The sequence below is a fragment of the Delphinapterus leucas genome, chromosome 5 (genome assembly GCF_059928025.1).
Source record: "Delphinapterus leucas isolate spDelLeu-1000000601 "Yukka" chromosome 5, BTC_Dleu_Yukka2, whole genome shotgun sequence".
Taxonomy (NCBI): domain Eukaryota; kingdom Metazoa; phylum Chordata; class Mammalia; order Artiodactyla; family Monodontidae; genus Delphinapterus; species Delphinapterus leucas.
In genome coordinates, this window is record NC_143133.1 from 63,450,724 (window position 1) to 63,467,552 (window position 16,829).

Consider the following 16,829-nt stretch of genomic DNA (forward strand, 5'->3'; position numbering starts at 1 on the left):
CGGTTGTTATTTAAGATCCAGGAAGAAACTTGAGTGGGAAAGGAAAATGTAAAAAAAAAGAAAAAGCAATTTTGATGATAATTTCAAAGTACTGTTGTGAGAACCAGATGTGATTTCCCACAAGCACCTTAGAGACCTGACTTAATCATAGAATATATTGCTAAGTTAAGTGATGGACCAGTAATCAAAATGAAAGTCAACAATGCTGAGATATATACAAATATACCAAGGTAAAAATTCTATAGTAGAATAGATCAACTTATTTCCAGATACTACAAATGACCTATATGTTTATTTAAAATTCTAGTTTTGACAGTTTTATGAGTCTCAACACCTTGTATAAGAGTACCTGAGGAGGGGGAGGGAGATCTGATCTGCATATTTACCTTTTCAGAGTTACCATTGTTCTCCTTCCCCATTCTCTCCTGAGTTACACAATTTTTTCCTTCAGCACATTTTAATGAAAGTCTTCTACCAGCACTGTCAGAAATAATGACAATGTCTTTTTATCACAGAGAACGGCAAACTTGTCAGAATGATACTACAGTAAGAACTCTTAACTAGGTATTTCAGTATCAATATCACATGGGTTTATTTTTGAAGGTGGCATTGCTGATGATGTGAAAATTCTCAAGGATCATTGATACAAAAGATAATAGGATTAATGCTTGGAGTTTGTTCACAATCCTTTACAATCCATGAATAAGTTAATGAATTCCTATGTGATGGCAAGGCAAACACTATGAGTTCAGAAACTCTTCTTGTCTATTTTGAACCTAAAGAAAAGTGAGTATCTGATTACAGAGTGGGCATCAACCATCATTACGGAGAGAGAAGACTTTTCCAAAAGGAAGGTTGATTGGCTGCAGGTTCTGCTGCCCTGAAGTTGGCTTTAGTTGAGCACAGCAACACCATCTATGTGTTTTTCTAGATAACTACTGCTCACAACTATAATATCTTGAATTCATTGATAGTAGAGACTGAGATGCAGCCAATATTTTTATTTTTATTTATTTATTTATTTTAACATCTTTATTGGAGTATAATTGCTTTACAATGGTGTGTTAGTTTCTGCTGTATAACAAAGTGAATCAGCTATACATATACATATATCCCCATATCTCCTCTTTCTTGTGTCTCCCTCCCTCCCACCCTCCCTATCCCACCCCCCTAGGTGGTCACAAAGCACGGAGCTGATCTCCCTGTGCTATGCAGCTACTTCCCACTAGCTATCGGTTTTACAGCCAATATTTTTAAATTGTTCTATTTCTCAAAAATTCACCCAAAGAAGAGTAGAAATTGGCACAACCTTCAGAAGAGCAATTAACACTATCTATAAAATTTTAAATGCATGTGTCCTCTGTCTAACAGTTCCACTGTTGATTCTTTGCAAAAGTTCATTAATGTATATGTCCAAAGATGTTCAATATGGAATTCACTCAGCAAATACATATCTTACCAGGCCCTATTCTAGGCACCTGAGGTAAAGCAGTGAGTAAACAAGATGAAGACCTTGTAGTAGAGTTTACAGACTCGTGGAAGGGTGCAGACAATAAACAATACACATCCAGCAATCCCACTCCTGGGCATATACCCAGAAAAAAACCATAATTCGAAAGGATACATGCACCCCAATGTTCATTGCAGCACTATTTACAATAGCCAAGACATGGAAGGAACCTAAATGTCTATTGACAGAGGAATGGATAAAGAAGATGTGGTATATATTTATATAATGGAATATTACTCAGCCATGAAAGAGAATGGAATAATGTCATTTGCAGCAACATGGATGGACCTAGAGATTATCATACTAAGTGAAGTAAGTCAGACAAAGACAAATATCTTATGATAGCACTCATATGTGGAATCTAATTTTTAAAAAGGCTGAAACAAATGAACTTGTTTGCAAAACAGAAACAGACTTACAGATATCAAAAACAACTTGTGGTTACCAAAGGGGAAATGTTGCGGGGAGGGATAAATCAGGAGCTTGGGATGAACATACACACACTACTATATATAAGATAGATAACCAACAAGGACCTACTGTATAGCACAGGGAACTCTATTCAGTATTCTGGGATAACCTATAGGAGAAAAGAATCTAAAAAAGAATGATTATGTGCATATTTATAACTGAATCACTTTGCTGTACACCTGAAACTAACACAACATTGTAAATCAACTATACTCCAAAAAAATTAAAATTTTTAAAAATTAAAAAATAAACAATACACATAATGAGTAGGAAGATTATAGAGAGGGTTATAAAGTGTTAAGTCTATGAAAAATATAAGGTAGTGTCAGGAGTACAGGTTAAGCTTTTAAAAAGGGTGGTGTGGGGTAGATCTTAATGAAATGGTATTTGAGCAGAGACCTGAAAGAGCTGAGGGAGTTCACCAGGCATATATGAGAAACTGGAAACAACCCAAGTATCCATCCACAGAGAATGTTAAACATGACAGAGCCATTCAGTGGAATTCTGATTCTATGCAACCATTAAAAAGAATGAGGTAGATCAGTGTCCTAGGTCGGATGCCCGGGGAGAAACTGAGGCAGGTATGAGTGTCCTGGAGTTTTATTAGGAAGGACCCTCAGGAGCAAGCCTTGCAAGAACTGGGCTGCAATGCAGTTGCGTCAGAGGCCACAGCCCATCCCATAGGGAGCTTGGGGGTTGGGATGACCCTTCAGAGCTGTCCCAGGGCATAAGGCACAGGACCAGGCTTTTGTATCACCAACTTCCCCACTGACCAGTCATTACAGTACAGTCTTGAAGGAGCCAATTCCCTTTGGTGAAGGGCATTTCAAAGGGAGGCATTTAGCTTAGAGCTAGCTGTCAGCAGGGGTGAAGGAGCATTGGGATCCCAGGCAGCACACACAGCCTCCACCACCATCTACACGTGCTGAGACCTCCACTGTATATGGTGAAGCCGGGTCCAAGACACTTATATGTAGGGATGTGCTTTTCAGAACTTTTCCCTGAAAGGAATCAACAAGAAACAAATCAGACTTGTTATCCTTAGAAGGAAATGGGGGGTAGGGGGTGGGGTTGGAAGGAAGGCAGGGCCCCTTTAAGTCTTTTAAGAGCCCCCTCCTTTTGGAAGTCCCTCTCATATCACAACAAATATAATAAAATGCACCCACATCCCTCATTAAATATATAATTTATATATAACTGTGGAAGAGTTGAATTTACTTGAACTATAGTTGACCAAGTATTACATTTTTGAATACATTTAAGTAAATATTATTTAATTTCTAATTTGCAAATTTTCTTTTTTTGTCTTTTAGAACCAATACTTCTTTTCAGGTCTTAAATCATTCCATAGGCCCCTGTAAGCTCATAGACTGTATTGACTGTTAGGTCAATAGGTGCTGTTTAGGGAGAAAGAGGCTGGCCCACCTTCTGTTGTCTATGTTCCTATACTCTGATTTTGCTAATATTATAAATGTTTATTTTTACTTATTTATTTAATTTTACATTTTTTATCACTTTAATTAAAAGTTTTATTTTGAAAAATATTCAGACTTACAGAAGAGTTGCAAAAATGTTATAATGAACTCTCACAGTACCTTGATATAGATTAACCTAATAAATGTTTATTTTTAGAAATCAACCAGATATATCAGAGAAATGAGATTATGGGATTTTTTTAAAGTTTCTTTTCTCTATATCCACCTTTTAAAAAGAAAAAGAAAGGAAGGAAATGTTATATTAAAGATTAAAGCAACCTAAAAGGGGAGAACCCTCTGAACAAGTTAGCTGCTGCCCTCCTGGGGGGTCCTTTATCATAAGGGATGAGCAGAAATTACCCATAAGGCTACCCAGTCATCCAGGGTGCTGTGTAGAACTACTGTTGCTCCCCTAAGTTACCACTTGGTCAGAGAGACCCTCCCACCAACAACAGATTATTTTCATCCTCCCGAGAGAGGGGAGACCTCCCTTCAATGGGGTTTTGATCTTCTCAACAAGAAGCGAGGTTGGCAAAAAAAATTTGAGAAAAAATTAAACTGGAGGTAGAAGACAGCACCACACAGTGTCTTGGGATCCATGCCTGCACAGCACAGGGATGATCCTAAAAACATTAAGCTGTACCAACCCAAGGCACAGCTGGGAGGGCCAGGGTTAGAGGAAGGTTTCACTGCAGGGGTGACCTTCACCTGGCTGTTTGGTCAAGGTAAGGTAACTCAAGCTAATTTTAACATAAACCAATATTTTAAAGATGAAGAAGCTCCTGATTAAGTATCTGATCTCCAAGGAGTTATAGAAATGGGACTAAAATGACGTTTAATCAACTACAAACAGCATGTAAGACTTTCTTAACATAACATAGTGATTGAGCAAGTGAGTTTTAGAGTCAGAAATATGGAGTTCAAATCCTGCCTCTGCCACTTATTGGTTTGGGGACCTTCAGCAAGTAATTTCACATCACCAGGTCTCAGTTTTCTCAATCGTGAAATGGGCATAATAGTATCTCTTACTTCATAATGAAAAAATTAAATAAGATAATTTACTACACTGAAAATATTTAGTCCAGTGCCTGGGACATAGTAAGTGCTCAATAATGTTGACCAGTACCAAGGGTTTCACATATTTCTTCTCAGTGACCTTATAAAACCCTGGGAGGTAGATGTTATAAACCTCCTTTCAGAGAAGACACAGCAGCAGAGACTCAGAAAGGTCACCAAGACCACATGGCTAATAACTGATGGAACCAAAATTCCTCCACAAGACTCCTGACTCCTAAGTTTAGGGTATTTTCCACTAGAGTATGGATGATAAATTAAACACCAGCCAATCATTTAACATTTGTTTTTAAATGATACAGTATCATGGCATGTATTATCTTACTTTCTTTGCAGTACTCACCTTTTTACTGCAGTAAGTCAAAGAGTAGAGGATATTCCGTCTTTAGAACAATAAATAGAATTTGGATGGGTTCATTTCTTGGGGATACTTAGGGTTCATGATGACATGTGAAGAAATGAATCCATGAACTATACCCTGTAGTACTATTCATATTGGTTGTTTTTCTCTGTTATTGGTAGAACAAAATCAGTTATCTCTGAGAATGAATTGCTCTCAGTCAAAAAGGTAGCAGTGGCTCCATATTATTACTTCCTTGTCTGGGCGCTAGATGTCACACTAAGTAAAATTTTAGAAGTTATTCTTCAAAGTAGGGTGTGGCATAGAGTCTAAACCTTAGCTATGAAAAACCATAGCTTTATATTTCTAGTAGAATGTAGTTAAAGATGTACTTTCACTAACAAAAGAACTCAGAAAAAAAGAACTGTTAATTAGAAAATATAATTGGAGGAATCTTAAATATGTGCAAATCCTTGTACATCCATTATACCTCAATAGTGTGTGTATGTTTGTGTGTATATGTGTGTGTATGTGTGTGTGTGTGTGTGTGTGTGTGTGTGTGTAGGTGGAGTAGCAGCCTATTGTCATGTCTGTTAAAAAGACACATTCTACTTATTATACACATAAAATGGTATTTCCTTCCAGAAACAAAGCAATTTTTCTAGAGGCAGGTAATGCATACATATCCATAGTCGTTTGTGAGAAGCTGAGATGGTGAGAAGCTGTTCTTCCCCGGGAAAAGATTCAGACATGGCTGTAACCTGCAAAGGGATGGAGAAGGTGAAAGAGGAGGTAATGACAGTGAAGTTCATTAAACCCTGAATGGTCTCAGGGAAGGATATGGAATCATCTCTCTTGTACAGTTTACACAAAGAAGATATAGCAGATGCCTACCAGCCTTCTGAAACTCATTTATCCCTTGATTTTAGCTCTCAGAAATCTAAATGAGAATCATGGATGGAGATTTGGATGTACATTATTTCCTTTTTGAAAATATTTGTGCTTTTAAAGGATGTCGAGGAATATGAGCTCAGTATATAATAAAGTTAGATAATTATATCCCATAATTTACATGTGTTACTGAAACTCCAGTGAGTTTCAATTGAAATGCTTTGAATTAATTGGAAGCTAGAGAGAATCAAGTCTTACTTTTAGCAGTTATAGTGCATCTATTTTAAAAGTAACTCAATAAGGCTTCCCTGGTGGTGCAGTGGTTGAGAGCCTGCCTGCCGATGCAGGGGACACGGGTTCGTGCCCCAGTCCAGGAAGATCCCACATGCCATGGAGCGGCTAGGCCCGTGAGCCATGGCTGCTGAGCCTGCGCGTCCAGAGCCTGTGCTCTGCAACGGGAGAGGCCACAACAGTGAGAGGCCCGCGTACCGCAAAAAAACAAAACAAAACAAACAAACAAAAAGTAACTCAATAATGAATTTGGACTGTGTCTAATGATCTACACATGAATATAGTCATATGTTTCTGTATGTAATTAATGTTGTAAACATTGTAAATATTGTTTCCTAAGTTTCAGTGTTTTCTAGATAGTGTATAATAACAGGTGATTTCCACTGGATATAATTAGTCCTCTATCAGTTTGGCAAATTTCGGTGTGGTGATTAAGTTAAGACCCCTCTGATAAGCAAGCTTACGATTGATGAAATATGACTCTTTGGGTTTGGGGTTCATCCATGTCTTTCTCTTATTCAGGAGATGGACGGTCAGTCATTTGAGTGGTGCCCTCTACAACTAGATGGTTCTCTTTGGCTCTCAAACCCTGCTGTGACTTGGGCCTTTTGCCCCCAGCTATTAATATTGCTGCTGCCTTGGGTTTTAACAACCTGAGGTTGCCTAGGGTCCTGAGGCAATCTTTCATTTTCTCCCCGAGCACTAAGGGAGAGGTGAGTGCTGTGACGATGGCAGCCCAGGCTGCTTCTCCAAGAATTCAAACAGCCACTTAGGACATCACTAGACTATTAGTTTTCTAAGGAGAAAAAAATGGCTCCAAAATAAAATGTAGACAAAGCTATTTCTCTGTCAAGCTAAAGTTTGTTTGTGTGTATGTGTCAGTGGCGGGGCGGGGGTACTGGATGAGAAGGTCAGCTCTGTATTCACTAAACAGTTATTGATATTGAATGCACACTGTGCTGGGCTCCAGGGAATTATAGGGATTGTCCCGGCTCAGATAGAGTAAAATCAGTGCCCCTCATCCTGGCCGACTATTCTTACATCTTGTGTTTGGACTGTTACTGCTTAAGATAACTATCAGAGCTGTTGAGTGCCCTGTCTGGTTTTCCCACTGGCTTACCTTTGGATCCTGACATGTCATCTCCAGACCCTGCTCTCACACATACAGACCGTACTAAAGGAATGACTGACACTTTGTTAGGGCTCAGCTGATTTCTATTCAACAGGTAGTAATTGAGTACCTACAATAGGATAGGCCTACAAGGAATCAAAAAATGAATGACACATACCTGCCTTGAGAAGCTTAGAAAAGAGGAAAGAGATTAAGACAGGGATGCCATTCACAGATAATATCTTGGGTTGGAAACCCCAGGTTGCTAGTTAGATAGTGTGAGAAGTAAGAGGGACTAATAAAGCATCTGGGAGCCCTGTACATGCTTATTTGCTCCTCACAACAACACAGTGGAGAAATTGAGTCACAGAGAGGTGGTAACTTCTCAGAAGTCACCCATCTGGGTGATGGTGAAACTGAGCTCGGACTGGAACCCACATCTGAGAGCTCTCAAAGTCTGTGCTGTTAATCACCACGTTCTCTCACAGTCGGGATATACACCTACAGCTTACAAGAAGAGCTCTGGGAGATGAGCTATGGAACCTGCAGACCGTGGGCTTCAATTGCATCTATGAGCCATATTTTATTTCCTGACAGGTCATGGGTTGACAGCGGTCAAGGAAAAAGCAGGGGCCACCCTCCGGATTCATAGTGTGAATTCTGCCTCTTCGGAAGGGGCCCAACCTGATACTGCAAATGAAATCCCTCAAAGTGAGTGGCGCATTTATTTGGGGATTTCTTGGACTTGGGTTGATTACACCACGTGCACAAATAGAGTTCCAAGTTCATATCAGCAAAACGAACTCTGAAAGGGTGTTTTTCTCTTTAGTAGCAGTTGCAGCTGCAGATCAGAGGCCTGCAGAAAGCCCACCCACTTCTCCTTCATCGGGGTCTCGGGGCATGCTGTCAGCCATCACCAATGCGGTTCAGAACACAGTGAGTCCTTAGCTGATTCCTCTGTTTTCCCTGAGGTCTGCCAGTGCCTTTTTTTTGATATTTCTATTTACCAGTGACCTAGATACATCAGAGAAAAGATGGTCTTGCTCATAACTTTGGATTATGATTTTGTTATGCTTTCTCCCACGGAGTAGGCGTGACCTTGGAACCAAAATGATAAGAACAAAATGAAATATATCTTATGTTTAAAAGAAGGGAGCTGCTTAGAAGGAACATTTTTCAGTCTGATATAACAGTGTCCTTTCCAATGGCTGCAAGGACAGCCTCTGCTTATGGGGAGAGAGGGCTCTTTCTTAGAGCTGTTTTTCTGAGATGCTCTATGTTTCTTAACCTTCAATTTGAAAAATTATAAAGTGATTCAGGTATATATATATATATATATATATATATATATATATATACATATATACAGATATATATATACATACCAGTAAAGAATCAGGAACATTCCCCAACATGTTACTAAAGTGTTTCCAGATAACTAAGACCAACATTCTTCCTCCATCCCTACCTCCCAATTCCCACTCTCCTCTTTCCTTGAATAGCCCTAATACACATCCCTCCTTCCCAGGCCCCTTCCTTTTAAAGAAGCTTAAGAAGCTTGTTATTGACAACAAAACACTAATGAATAATGAAAAAAGGGGGATGCACCCCAACTGAGATAAGGCAGTTAGCTGGTCTTCAGGATCAGAAGGAAAAGGTTTACTTTCTGCTATGTGAAACCAAATAACTAGTTTTTTAAGAAATCTGGCTCACATACAATTTATTCATTCATTCATTAAAAAAAAAAAGGTAATTAGCTTTCATTATATCCCAAGAGCTATGCTAGATGCTGGGCATAAGCTGAAAGAGGGCATAACATCCTGGAAGGTGGAGGCAACTTAACAGTTGTCAAATGCAATGCTGTATGGGAAGAAGAGGGGGCTGTGGACACACATATGGGGGTGTCTTAGCCAGACTTCAGGTCAGGGTATGCCAGAAATAGGAAATGACTGTTCCTTTCCTTGATACTTGAGGTCCTCTAGACTAAGCAGGGAGAAGGGGGGTCAGCAAGTATGTTTTAGGAGTCGGATAGCAGTACAAGTCCAGTATGCCCATGGCAGGTGTGCGGGGAGGGTTGTAGGGCTGGGGATGGGACAGAGCACTTTCATTACCTCTGGCGTAAGAAGTGAATTCATGGGGACTTCCCTGGTGGTCTAGTGGCTAAGACTGCACGCTCCCAACGCAAGGGAAGAGAGTTTGATCCCTGGTCAGGGAACTAAGATCCCACATGCCTCATGCTACAAAGGCACGGGCAAAAAAAAAAAAAAAGAAAGAAAAGAAAAGAAAAAAAAAAAAAGGAAGTAAATCCATGGTCTCCCTGAGCTACGAGGCAGGGCCCTCTGAGTTTGTTCTCAGCATCCTCACATTCCTTTCTGTGTGCTCTCAAACCTTCCGGTTCTCCCTTTTCCCAAGCTCCAGACACCCCCCCACCAAGTCTGCCCTTACTCAAAGTCCCTTCATCCTTCCTTCTCCCATCTTATTCTCTACTGAAGTAATCCCTCACAGGATGTTAGGAGAAAGTAAATCAAATTATGCAAAAGTGTGATTTGCTGATATCCCCTAGTCCTCCCAAAATATGTGCATTTAAAAATCTATTTTGGGGCTTCCCTGGTGGCGCAGTGGTTGAGAGTCCGCCTGCCGATGCGGGGGACGCGGGTTCGTGCCCTGGTCCGGGAAGATCCCACATGCCGCGGAGCGGCTGGGCCCGTGAGCCATGGCCGCTGAGCCTGCGCGTCTGGAGCCTGTGCTCCGCAACGGGAGAGGCCACAACAGTGAGAGGCCCACGTACCGCCAAAAAAAAAATAAAATCTGTTTTGTAGTGTGATTATTGATTGGCTCCCAAATCAGAAAACAGTCTAAATGTCCAAGATGGTGATGACTAATAAAGCATATTAATCAGTGAAATCAAATATTGCTGTTGAAGTGATAATTATGAAAATGGATAATGCATACAAAGAATAATGTAGGGCTTCCCTGGTGGCGCAGTGGTTGAGAGTCCGCCTGCTGATGCAGGGGACACGGGTTCGTGCCCCGGTCCGGGAGGATCCCACGTGCCGCGGAGTGGCTGGGCCCGTGAGCCATGGCCGCTGAGCCTGCGCGTCCGGAGCCTGTGCTCTGCAACGGGAGAGACCACAACAGTGAGAGGCCGGCGTACCGCAAAAAAAAAAAAAAAAAAAAAGAATAATGTAATAATAAAATATAACCTATGCAAACTCATGTAAGGTGAGAAAAAACACAGAAATACGCATATTGTAATTGTAGTTGTATAGTTGGGGTATAGGCAAAGAAGATGTTGCAAAGAAATGTAAGCAGTTCTGTTTGTATGTACAGTTTATATGAGTAAATCTTGATTGTTTTACTCTTTTTTAGAAAGAGAAACAGTGACTGGCAAAGGAATTTGCAGTGGTTAACTACATAATAGAACAATTTCTAAAGCCAGAAGCACATGGAATCAACCTGTCTTATTTCATGAAAATACTAATTATAGGCGGTTATTGCTACTTTCTGAAAGTATGCAAGAGCCACTGAAACAGCCTGAGGGTCCTACACTCTAGGGCCCTATATTAAAGAATTCCCTAAACTGGCAAGAGTATTTGACATTTTTATAGACTGCTCCAAATGATTCTGTTACTTGGGTTAAAATTTTTTCAAACAAAAACAGCAATTGGGTCACCTATTAATTTTTTGTCTTAGGAACATATCTATTCATACACACAGCCAATAAAATTAATCCCTAATGTGCTTTGGTTTTCTTAAGCATCCTTATTTAATAACATTGCATGTCCTACAAAGTTATATGACATACGCTCTTCCACAGAAAAGAAAATAGGATTAAATGGATGATAAATCTCCTGATGAGAAAAAAACTGTGACTTTATATTGCTTTTCATATTTGAATATAGTGCAGTCTAGGAGGTGCTGACTGCCTCGGAACAGCAAAACATGAAAACCTAATCTTGTGCAATTATCTCATTGGCAGGGTAAAAGCGTCTTAACAGGTGGTCTTGATGCTCTGGAATTCATTGGCAAGAAAACTATGAATGTCCTTGCAGAAAGTGACCCAGGTTTTAAGCGGACCAAGACACTCATGGAGAGAACCGTTTCCTTATCTCAGGTGGGATTATGTACTTTTGTGATTTGTTCTTTTGGTCAATGAAGTGAATACATTTTTATTTACCTTTTTTAATAGATATTTTAAAGCACATGTCAAATTCAAATGACACAAAATATCAGGGAGTGAAAATTGAGTTTCTAATACACCCCTTTCCCCAGCCACACATCATGGGAGACAACCATTGTTAACGACTTCTTACGGATTCTATCAGAGACATTATACAGACAGATTTAGATATAGATATAGATATGGATATAGATATGACTATATAGATAGATGTAGCTAAACATATACATATATATACATGTGCACATATATACATACAAACTTTTTCAACCAAATGTTAGCATACTAACCATGCTCCTTTGTACCTTGCTTTATTAAGTATAAATTATACTTAATAATTTCTTGAGGATGATTCCATTGATGTCATTTGTCTTAGTGCATTTGGGCTGCTATAACAGAATACTGCAGACTGGGGGGCTTATAAACAACAAACAGTTATTTCTCAAAGTTCTGGAGTCTGGGAAGTTCAAGATCAGAATAGCAGCAGATTCAGTGTCTGGTAAGGGCCTGCTTTCTGATTCATAGACAGACGTTTTCACACAGTTTCTTCGCATGGTAGAAGGCGGCAAAGGAGCTCTCTGGGTCTCTTTTATAAGGACATGAATCCTGTTCGTAAGGGTTCCACCCTCATGACCGAATCACCTCCCAAAGACCCCGCCTCCAAATATCATCACACTGGGGGTTATGTGTCAACATAAGAATTCTGGGGAAACACAAACATTCAGTCTATATTACGATTATATTCCAGCTCTACCACGTTCTAGCTACATGACCTTGAGCAGACAACTTAACCCTTCTGTGCCTCAGAGTACTCATCTGTACACTGGGAACATCAATACCTACTGATAGCTTTGTTGTGAGGATGAAATGAGTTAGAATACAACCTGACTCATAGTTAGCACCCAATAATGTTAGTTGTTGTCACTGTCTTTTTTAGGTATCAAGATGATAGGTAGAAATGGTATCTCATTGGAATTTTAATTTATATTTCTCTTGCTATGTGCAAGGTTAGACTTCTCCTCTCATACTTCCAGCTCTAAAGTGCTCCTCCTTGAGAAATATGGTGTGAAGAATTTAATCTATGTTTTGCTTACTTACAGTAGTCAGTAAAATTAAAAATAATGTTTATCTTATTTTCCAAATACAAAACTCTAATACTGAGCTTGCTCTTTCAGTTGACACATGACCAGCTCAGACCCCATAGTGTCAATCATGCCCCTTTTCCCCTTCCCCCTTAAGAGTCTGATACACCAGGTCTCTCTATGTCTTATCAAAATCAGAAGCAGCAGATGCAGGATCTTACAAATTTCACAGGCAGGACAAACACATCTTCCCATGGTTCAGTGCTGGGAAGCCACGAAGGAGCTATCACTGGCAACAGGTGAGTGGCAGCTCCTGAAAAGTTTGATTTTTAGGTTATTTCTTCTTGGCTCTTCCAGAATAACCCACATATAACCACTGTGATATTACAGCCCAGGTAGGGACTTGGCAGGATCAGCCAGACCATCACCCTCCTGATCCTTAAAGAAGAAAATAGATTTTGTATTAATCAGGACATTAACACTAGATGTTGTACAAATACAAAACAAAACCAATAATAATAATAATAACCCAAGCATCAGTGTGGCTTAAAATGAAGAAGTTTTATCTTTCATTCCTATAGTGTTAGCGTTCGTGGGCAGCCCACGTCTTGTGGCTCTACCATCTTAAAATCCTTTACTTCCAGCCTCATAGAAAGGGGAGAAAAACATGTGGGGGGCCATTACCCACTTCAACGTCCTTCCGAACAGTAATTTTTCATTCGGCCATTCACTCCACAATGCATTGTGAATGTCCACTATGTGCTAGGCTAAGCACTTGAGATACATCAGTGGTCAAAATGAGTAAATATCCCTGCATTACGGAGATCTGTTCTAGTGAGGAGGGACAAACAAACAATAAACAGTATCTCATATTTTAGAAGATGATGAGTGCTGTCAAAAAAAATAGAAAAAGTAGAGCAGAAAGAGGGTAATCAGGAATATGGGAGTGAGGGGCAGGTTAAGTATGAAGTCAGATTGTGAGGGAGAACTTCATGAAGGTAGATGAATGACGTTTGAGCAAATACTTGAAGGAGATGAAGGGCTTGACTATGCAGAATCTGGGTGAGGCGCATTTCAAGCAGAAAGAGCAGCTTGTGCAAAGGCCCTGAGGCAGGAGTGTCTGGTATGAACGAGGAAGAGTAAGGATGCTGTGTGGTGGGAGAGGAGTGAGCCAGGATGAGAGCTGCTGAAGATGAGGCCGGTGTGGTCATGGGGAGCAGGTGACGGAAGATTGTGGAGGGTGTTTGTAAGAACCTTTGACTTCACTATTAGTGAAAAGGGGAGACCATTGCGACGTTTTGGAGTGACAAGATCTGATTTTAAAAGTATCACTCTAGTTATGGTGTTGAAAACAGACTAGGTTGGGGGGAGGGTGAAGGGCAGGGAGACCAGTTAGAGTGTGTATCAGCCTACATCCTCCCAGAAGCAGATGCCAAGGTAAGTTTAAACGTGCAAGGATTTTACTGGTAGAAATGACAATGTGAGAGAAAATTGTGGGAGTTGGGGGAGAGCCATAAGACCACAATGCAAGTCTGATCCCAGTGGAGGGGAACAAGAAAGGAGACTGGGTGCAATCATCCTAGACTGCTGTGCAGTCTAAGGAAGGTTTGGCAAAGCCATGGGAGAGTCCTTCAGCCAAAGTCCACTGACAGAGGAGTTTCCGTCTCTCAGGAGAAGGTCTGCCCTAACATCCCTGCTGCACCAGTGATTGGCAGGGGGAGGTGGTAAGAGGCATGACCTCAGTGAAAATGAAGAGTGGGTTTCAAAGCGCACCCTCGGGGCTCTTGGTCATTTATGCTCCCCTCTCACAGCCTCCTCAGGAGGCGTTTGCAGGTATCTAAACAAAGGATAATGGTGGCTCAGAGCAGTGTGAAGCCATGAAGGTGGTGATGAAGGCTGGTTCTGGGTGTAGTTTGAAGGTCGATCCAGAGTTCCTGGTGGACTGAGTATGGAGTATGACATAAAAGGAAGAGGCACGGATGATTCCAGGGTTTTTGCCTGAGCAGCTACAAGGATGGAGCTGCCATCAACTGAGAGAGGGACATCTGTTATGTTTCTCCTAATCCACACTAAATAACTCTAGACATCAGAAATGTTCATGCATGCCCTCCCTAAGTTTCTCATGCATTCTATCTTACTCTTTGAATAACGTGGGGACAGGGTGATTCTCAGATCCCACTGGTGTAAGTTTCCAAAGCTGCCCTTCTGTCCCAAAGTCTTCCACGCCAGAATCGCTCACTGCTATTTAAACCAATCTCCTTTTCTTCTCCAGAAGGAGTGTAGCAGCAGCACCCCGAAAGCCAGTTAATTCTTCTTTAGGCCACTTTAATTTCACTCTCCATTTCTTGGGTGAATCACATCGTTCCAAAGTGACAATTTCCCTTTACCTTTTATTGCATCCCTTTTTCCCTCTAACCTGAATCAGAATTTAGAGATGGAAGTTGGTGTAGGAAAGAAAGCAATTTCAGTGTCACTTTGTTACTTTATTTCACCACCACCAAGCCAGTGAGATCCGTGGGAGTAGCTGGGTTTTATTGTAAATGTTAACAATTCCCAGGGATGATTTGATCGGGCTGTTTTGAAAACTTTCAGATCTTATACTTATTTAGTCTTAAAGACAGGCAGGAGGGAGAATGCTGTCTGCAGCCTGGTGGGTTTGGGGTTAACAACCTCAAGAACCAAAAAGGAGAATGAAGCTGATTGTTTATTGACACATAATAAAAACCAAAATCTATTCTTTCATGATCTTCCCCTTGTGACCTGGTGGTGGCCAGTGCATTTATGGTGCTCTTCACAGGTATTAAAGAACCCTATAAACTAAATGCCACAGTCACCTTGATGAGGAATCAAATAAAAGATGCTTAGAATCGAAGAAAACAAAGGCAGGAAATTAAGAGTAACTGGTGGACTTGCGTTTATTTTACTCTCTTATTATTTAATCAGCAGAAAAATAACTGGAGAAAAATGATCAACCTGGAGAGGAACTCGGTTCACAGTATTTCTAGAAACCAATCTTATCAAAGAACTGATAAGCTAACATTCTTATTTATATTAATATTAAGTATCTGGTGAGGAATACACTATGAGTTTATATTTTATTAATCATTTTCATCAAAGATGTTTAATAACCACACACACAAAATTTTTAAATAACTCAAATAAAATCAGACCAGCTTATTTTTGCTTTGAAGTCTGCCTAGGTGCACAAGTTGCAATTAATCCTGTCACAATAGATTCAACTTTCCCAGTGTAAATAAAATTTACTCATTATAGAAAATCTGGACATTTTAAAAATAAGATTAATCACACACATGGAAAACACTTCAGTAGAAACCACTGTTCAGCTTTTGTTTTGCTTCTTTTCAATCCCCTTCCTGGGTGTGGAATTTTTGCTTTGTTTTGCTGTGTACATATGAACATGAAAAGTTCAAAGTGGAATATTATGTAAAAACTTGTGAGTAAGATCAATGCAAAAAGTCATTTTTTTAGAAATTCCACAGTGACTAAAACCTACTCTTCACAAGTACCAAGTCAGTGCTCATCTCCCCCAACATCTTCCGCAGGAAATGCGGCTTTTAAGCGTACCCCTAGTGTACAAACACTGTGTATTTGTGCAGATGTTGCGGGAAGCCAAGGAGAAGGAGAAGCAGAGGCTGGCACAGCAGCTCACGGCCGAGAGGACCGCACACTACGGGATGCTGTTCGATGAGTATCAGGGTTTGTCACACCTGGAAGCCCTGGAAATTCTGTCCAATGAAAGCGAAAGCAAGGTATGTCTGTCCTGGTCATTTGAAGTAGCACGCTCATGAATACGTCTTCTTTTTTTTTTTTTTTAAATGTTAAAAAAAAAATTATTAACACACACACACGCACACACACAAACAGGGTCCCTGTACTCATCTCCCACATTTGGGGTCTGAGGACTGTCTACTACATTAGAAGCACCTGGAGTGAATACGTCTTCTTAAACACGAAAGAAAGCCTCCTTTCTAGAGCCTCATTACTGTGCTGAGGTCACAGATACTGTCCAGCCTGATGACCCCCCTCAGGCTCCATATTATTTTCTCTCTATCCTGTGCCTAGCTGTTCCCCCTCACCAGCCCCAGGAGAGCCAGCATGATAGGAGTCATCACCACCCCCAACTCACGGCCCAAAAGGCCTTGCAAACCCTGGCTGTCAGCACCTGGCCTGTGCCTCCATTTGATGATGTAGTACCCAGATCAGAGGTGCCCTGCCAGGCCATGTCTTCATTCCTACCCAGTGGAGACAAAGCAGCTGGTATTTCTCCCAGACTGCAGGGTTCTAATATATTTAGTTTCATGGGTGATATAGTTATTTATTCACCCATTTGTTAGAATGCCTGGGCCACAAAGGGCAGGATTATCTTACTGGGCGTTAAAGCTC

At 40.6% G+C, this 16,829-nt stretch overlaps 1 protein-coding gene across 4 annotated transcripts in view; it reads left to right on the plus strand.

The window, feature by feature from the left end:
• Window positions 1-16,829, plus strand: part of FAM114A1 (family with sequence similarity 114 member A1) — a 67,830-nt gene that overhangs the window by 23,979 nt on the left and 27,022 nt on the right. For 3 of the 4 annotated variants that reach the window (XM_022565978.3, XM_022565960.2, XM_022565968.2), the window contains exons 4-7: window positions 7,761-7,874; window positions 7,993-8,099; window positions 11,143-11,277; window positions 16,043-16,195. In XM_022565978.3, coding sequence (XP_022421686.1) covers window positions 7,761-7,874; window positions 7,993-8,099; window positions 11,143-11,277; window positions 16,043-16,195 — 509 coding nt within the window. The remainder of the gene's footprint in view (window positions 1-7,760; window positions 7,875-7,992; window positions 8,100-11,142; window positions 11,278-16,042; window positions 16,196-16,829) is intronic. The other variant, XM_022565943.2, reaches the window with a different exon arrangement.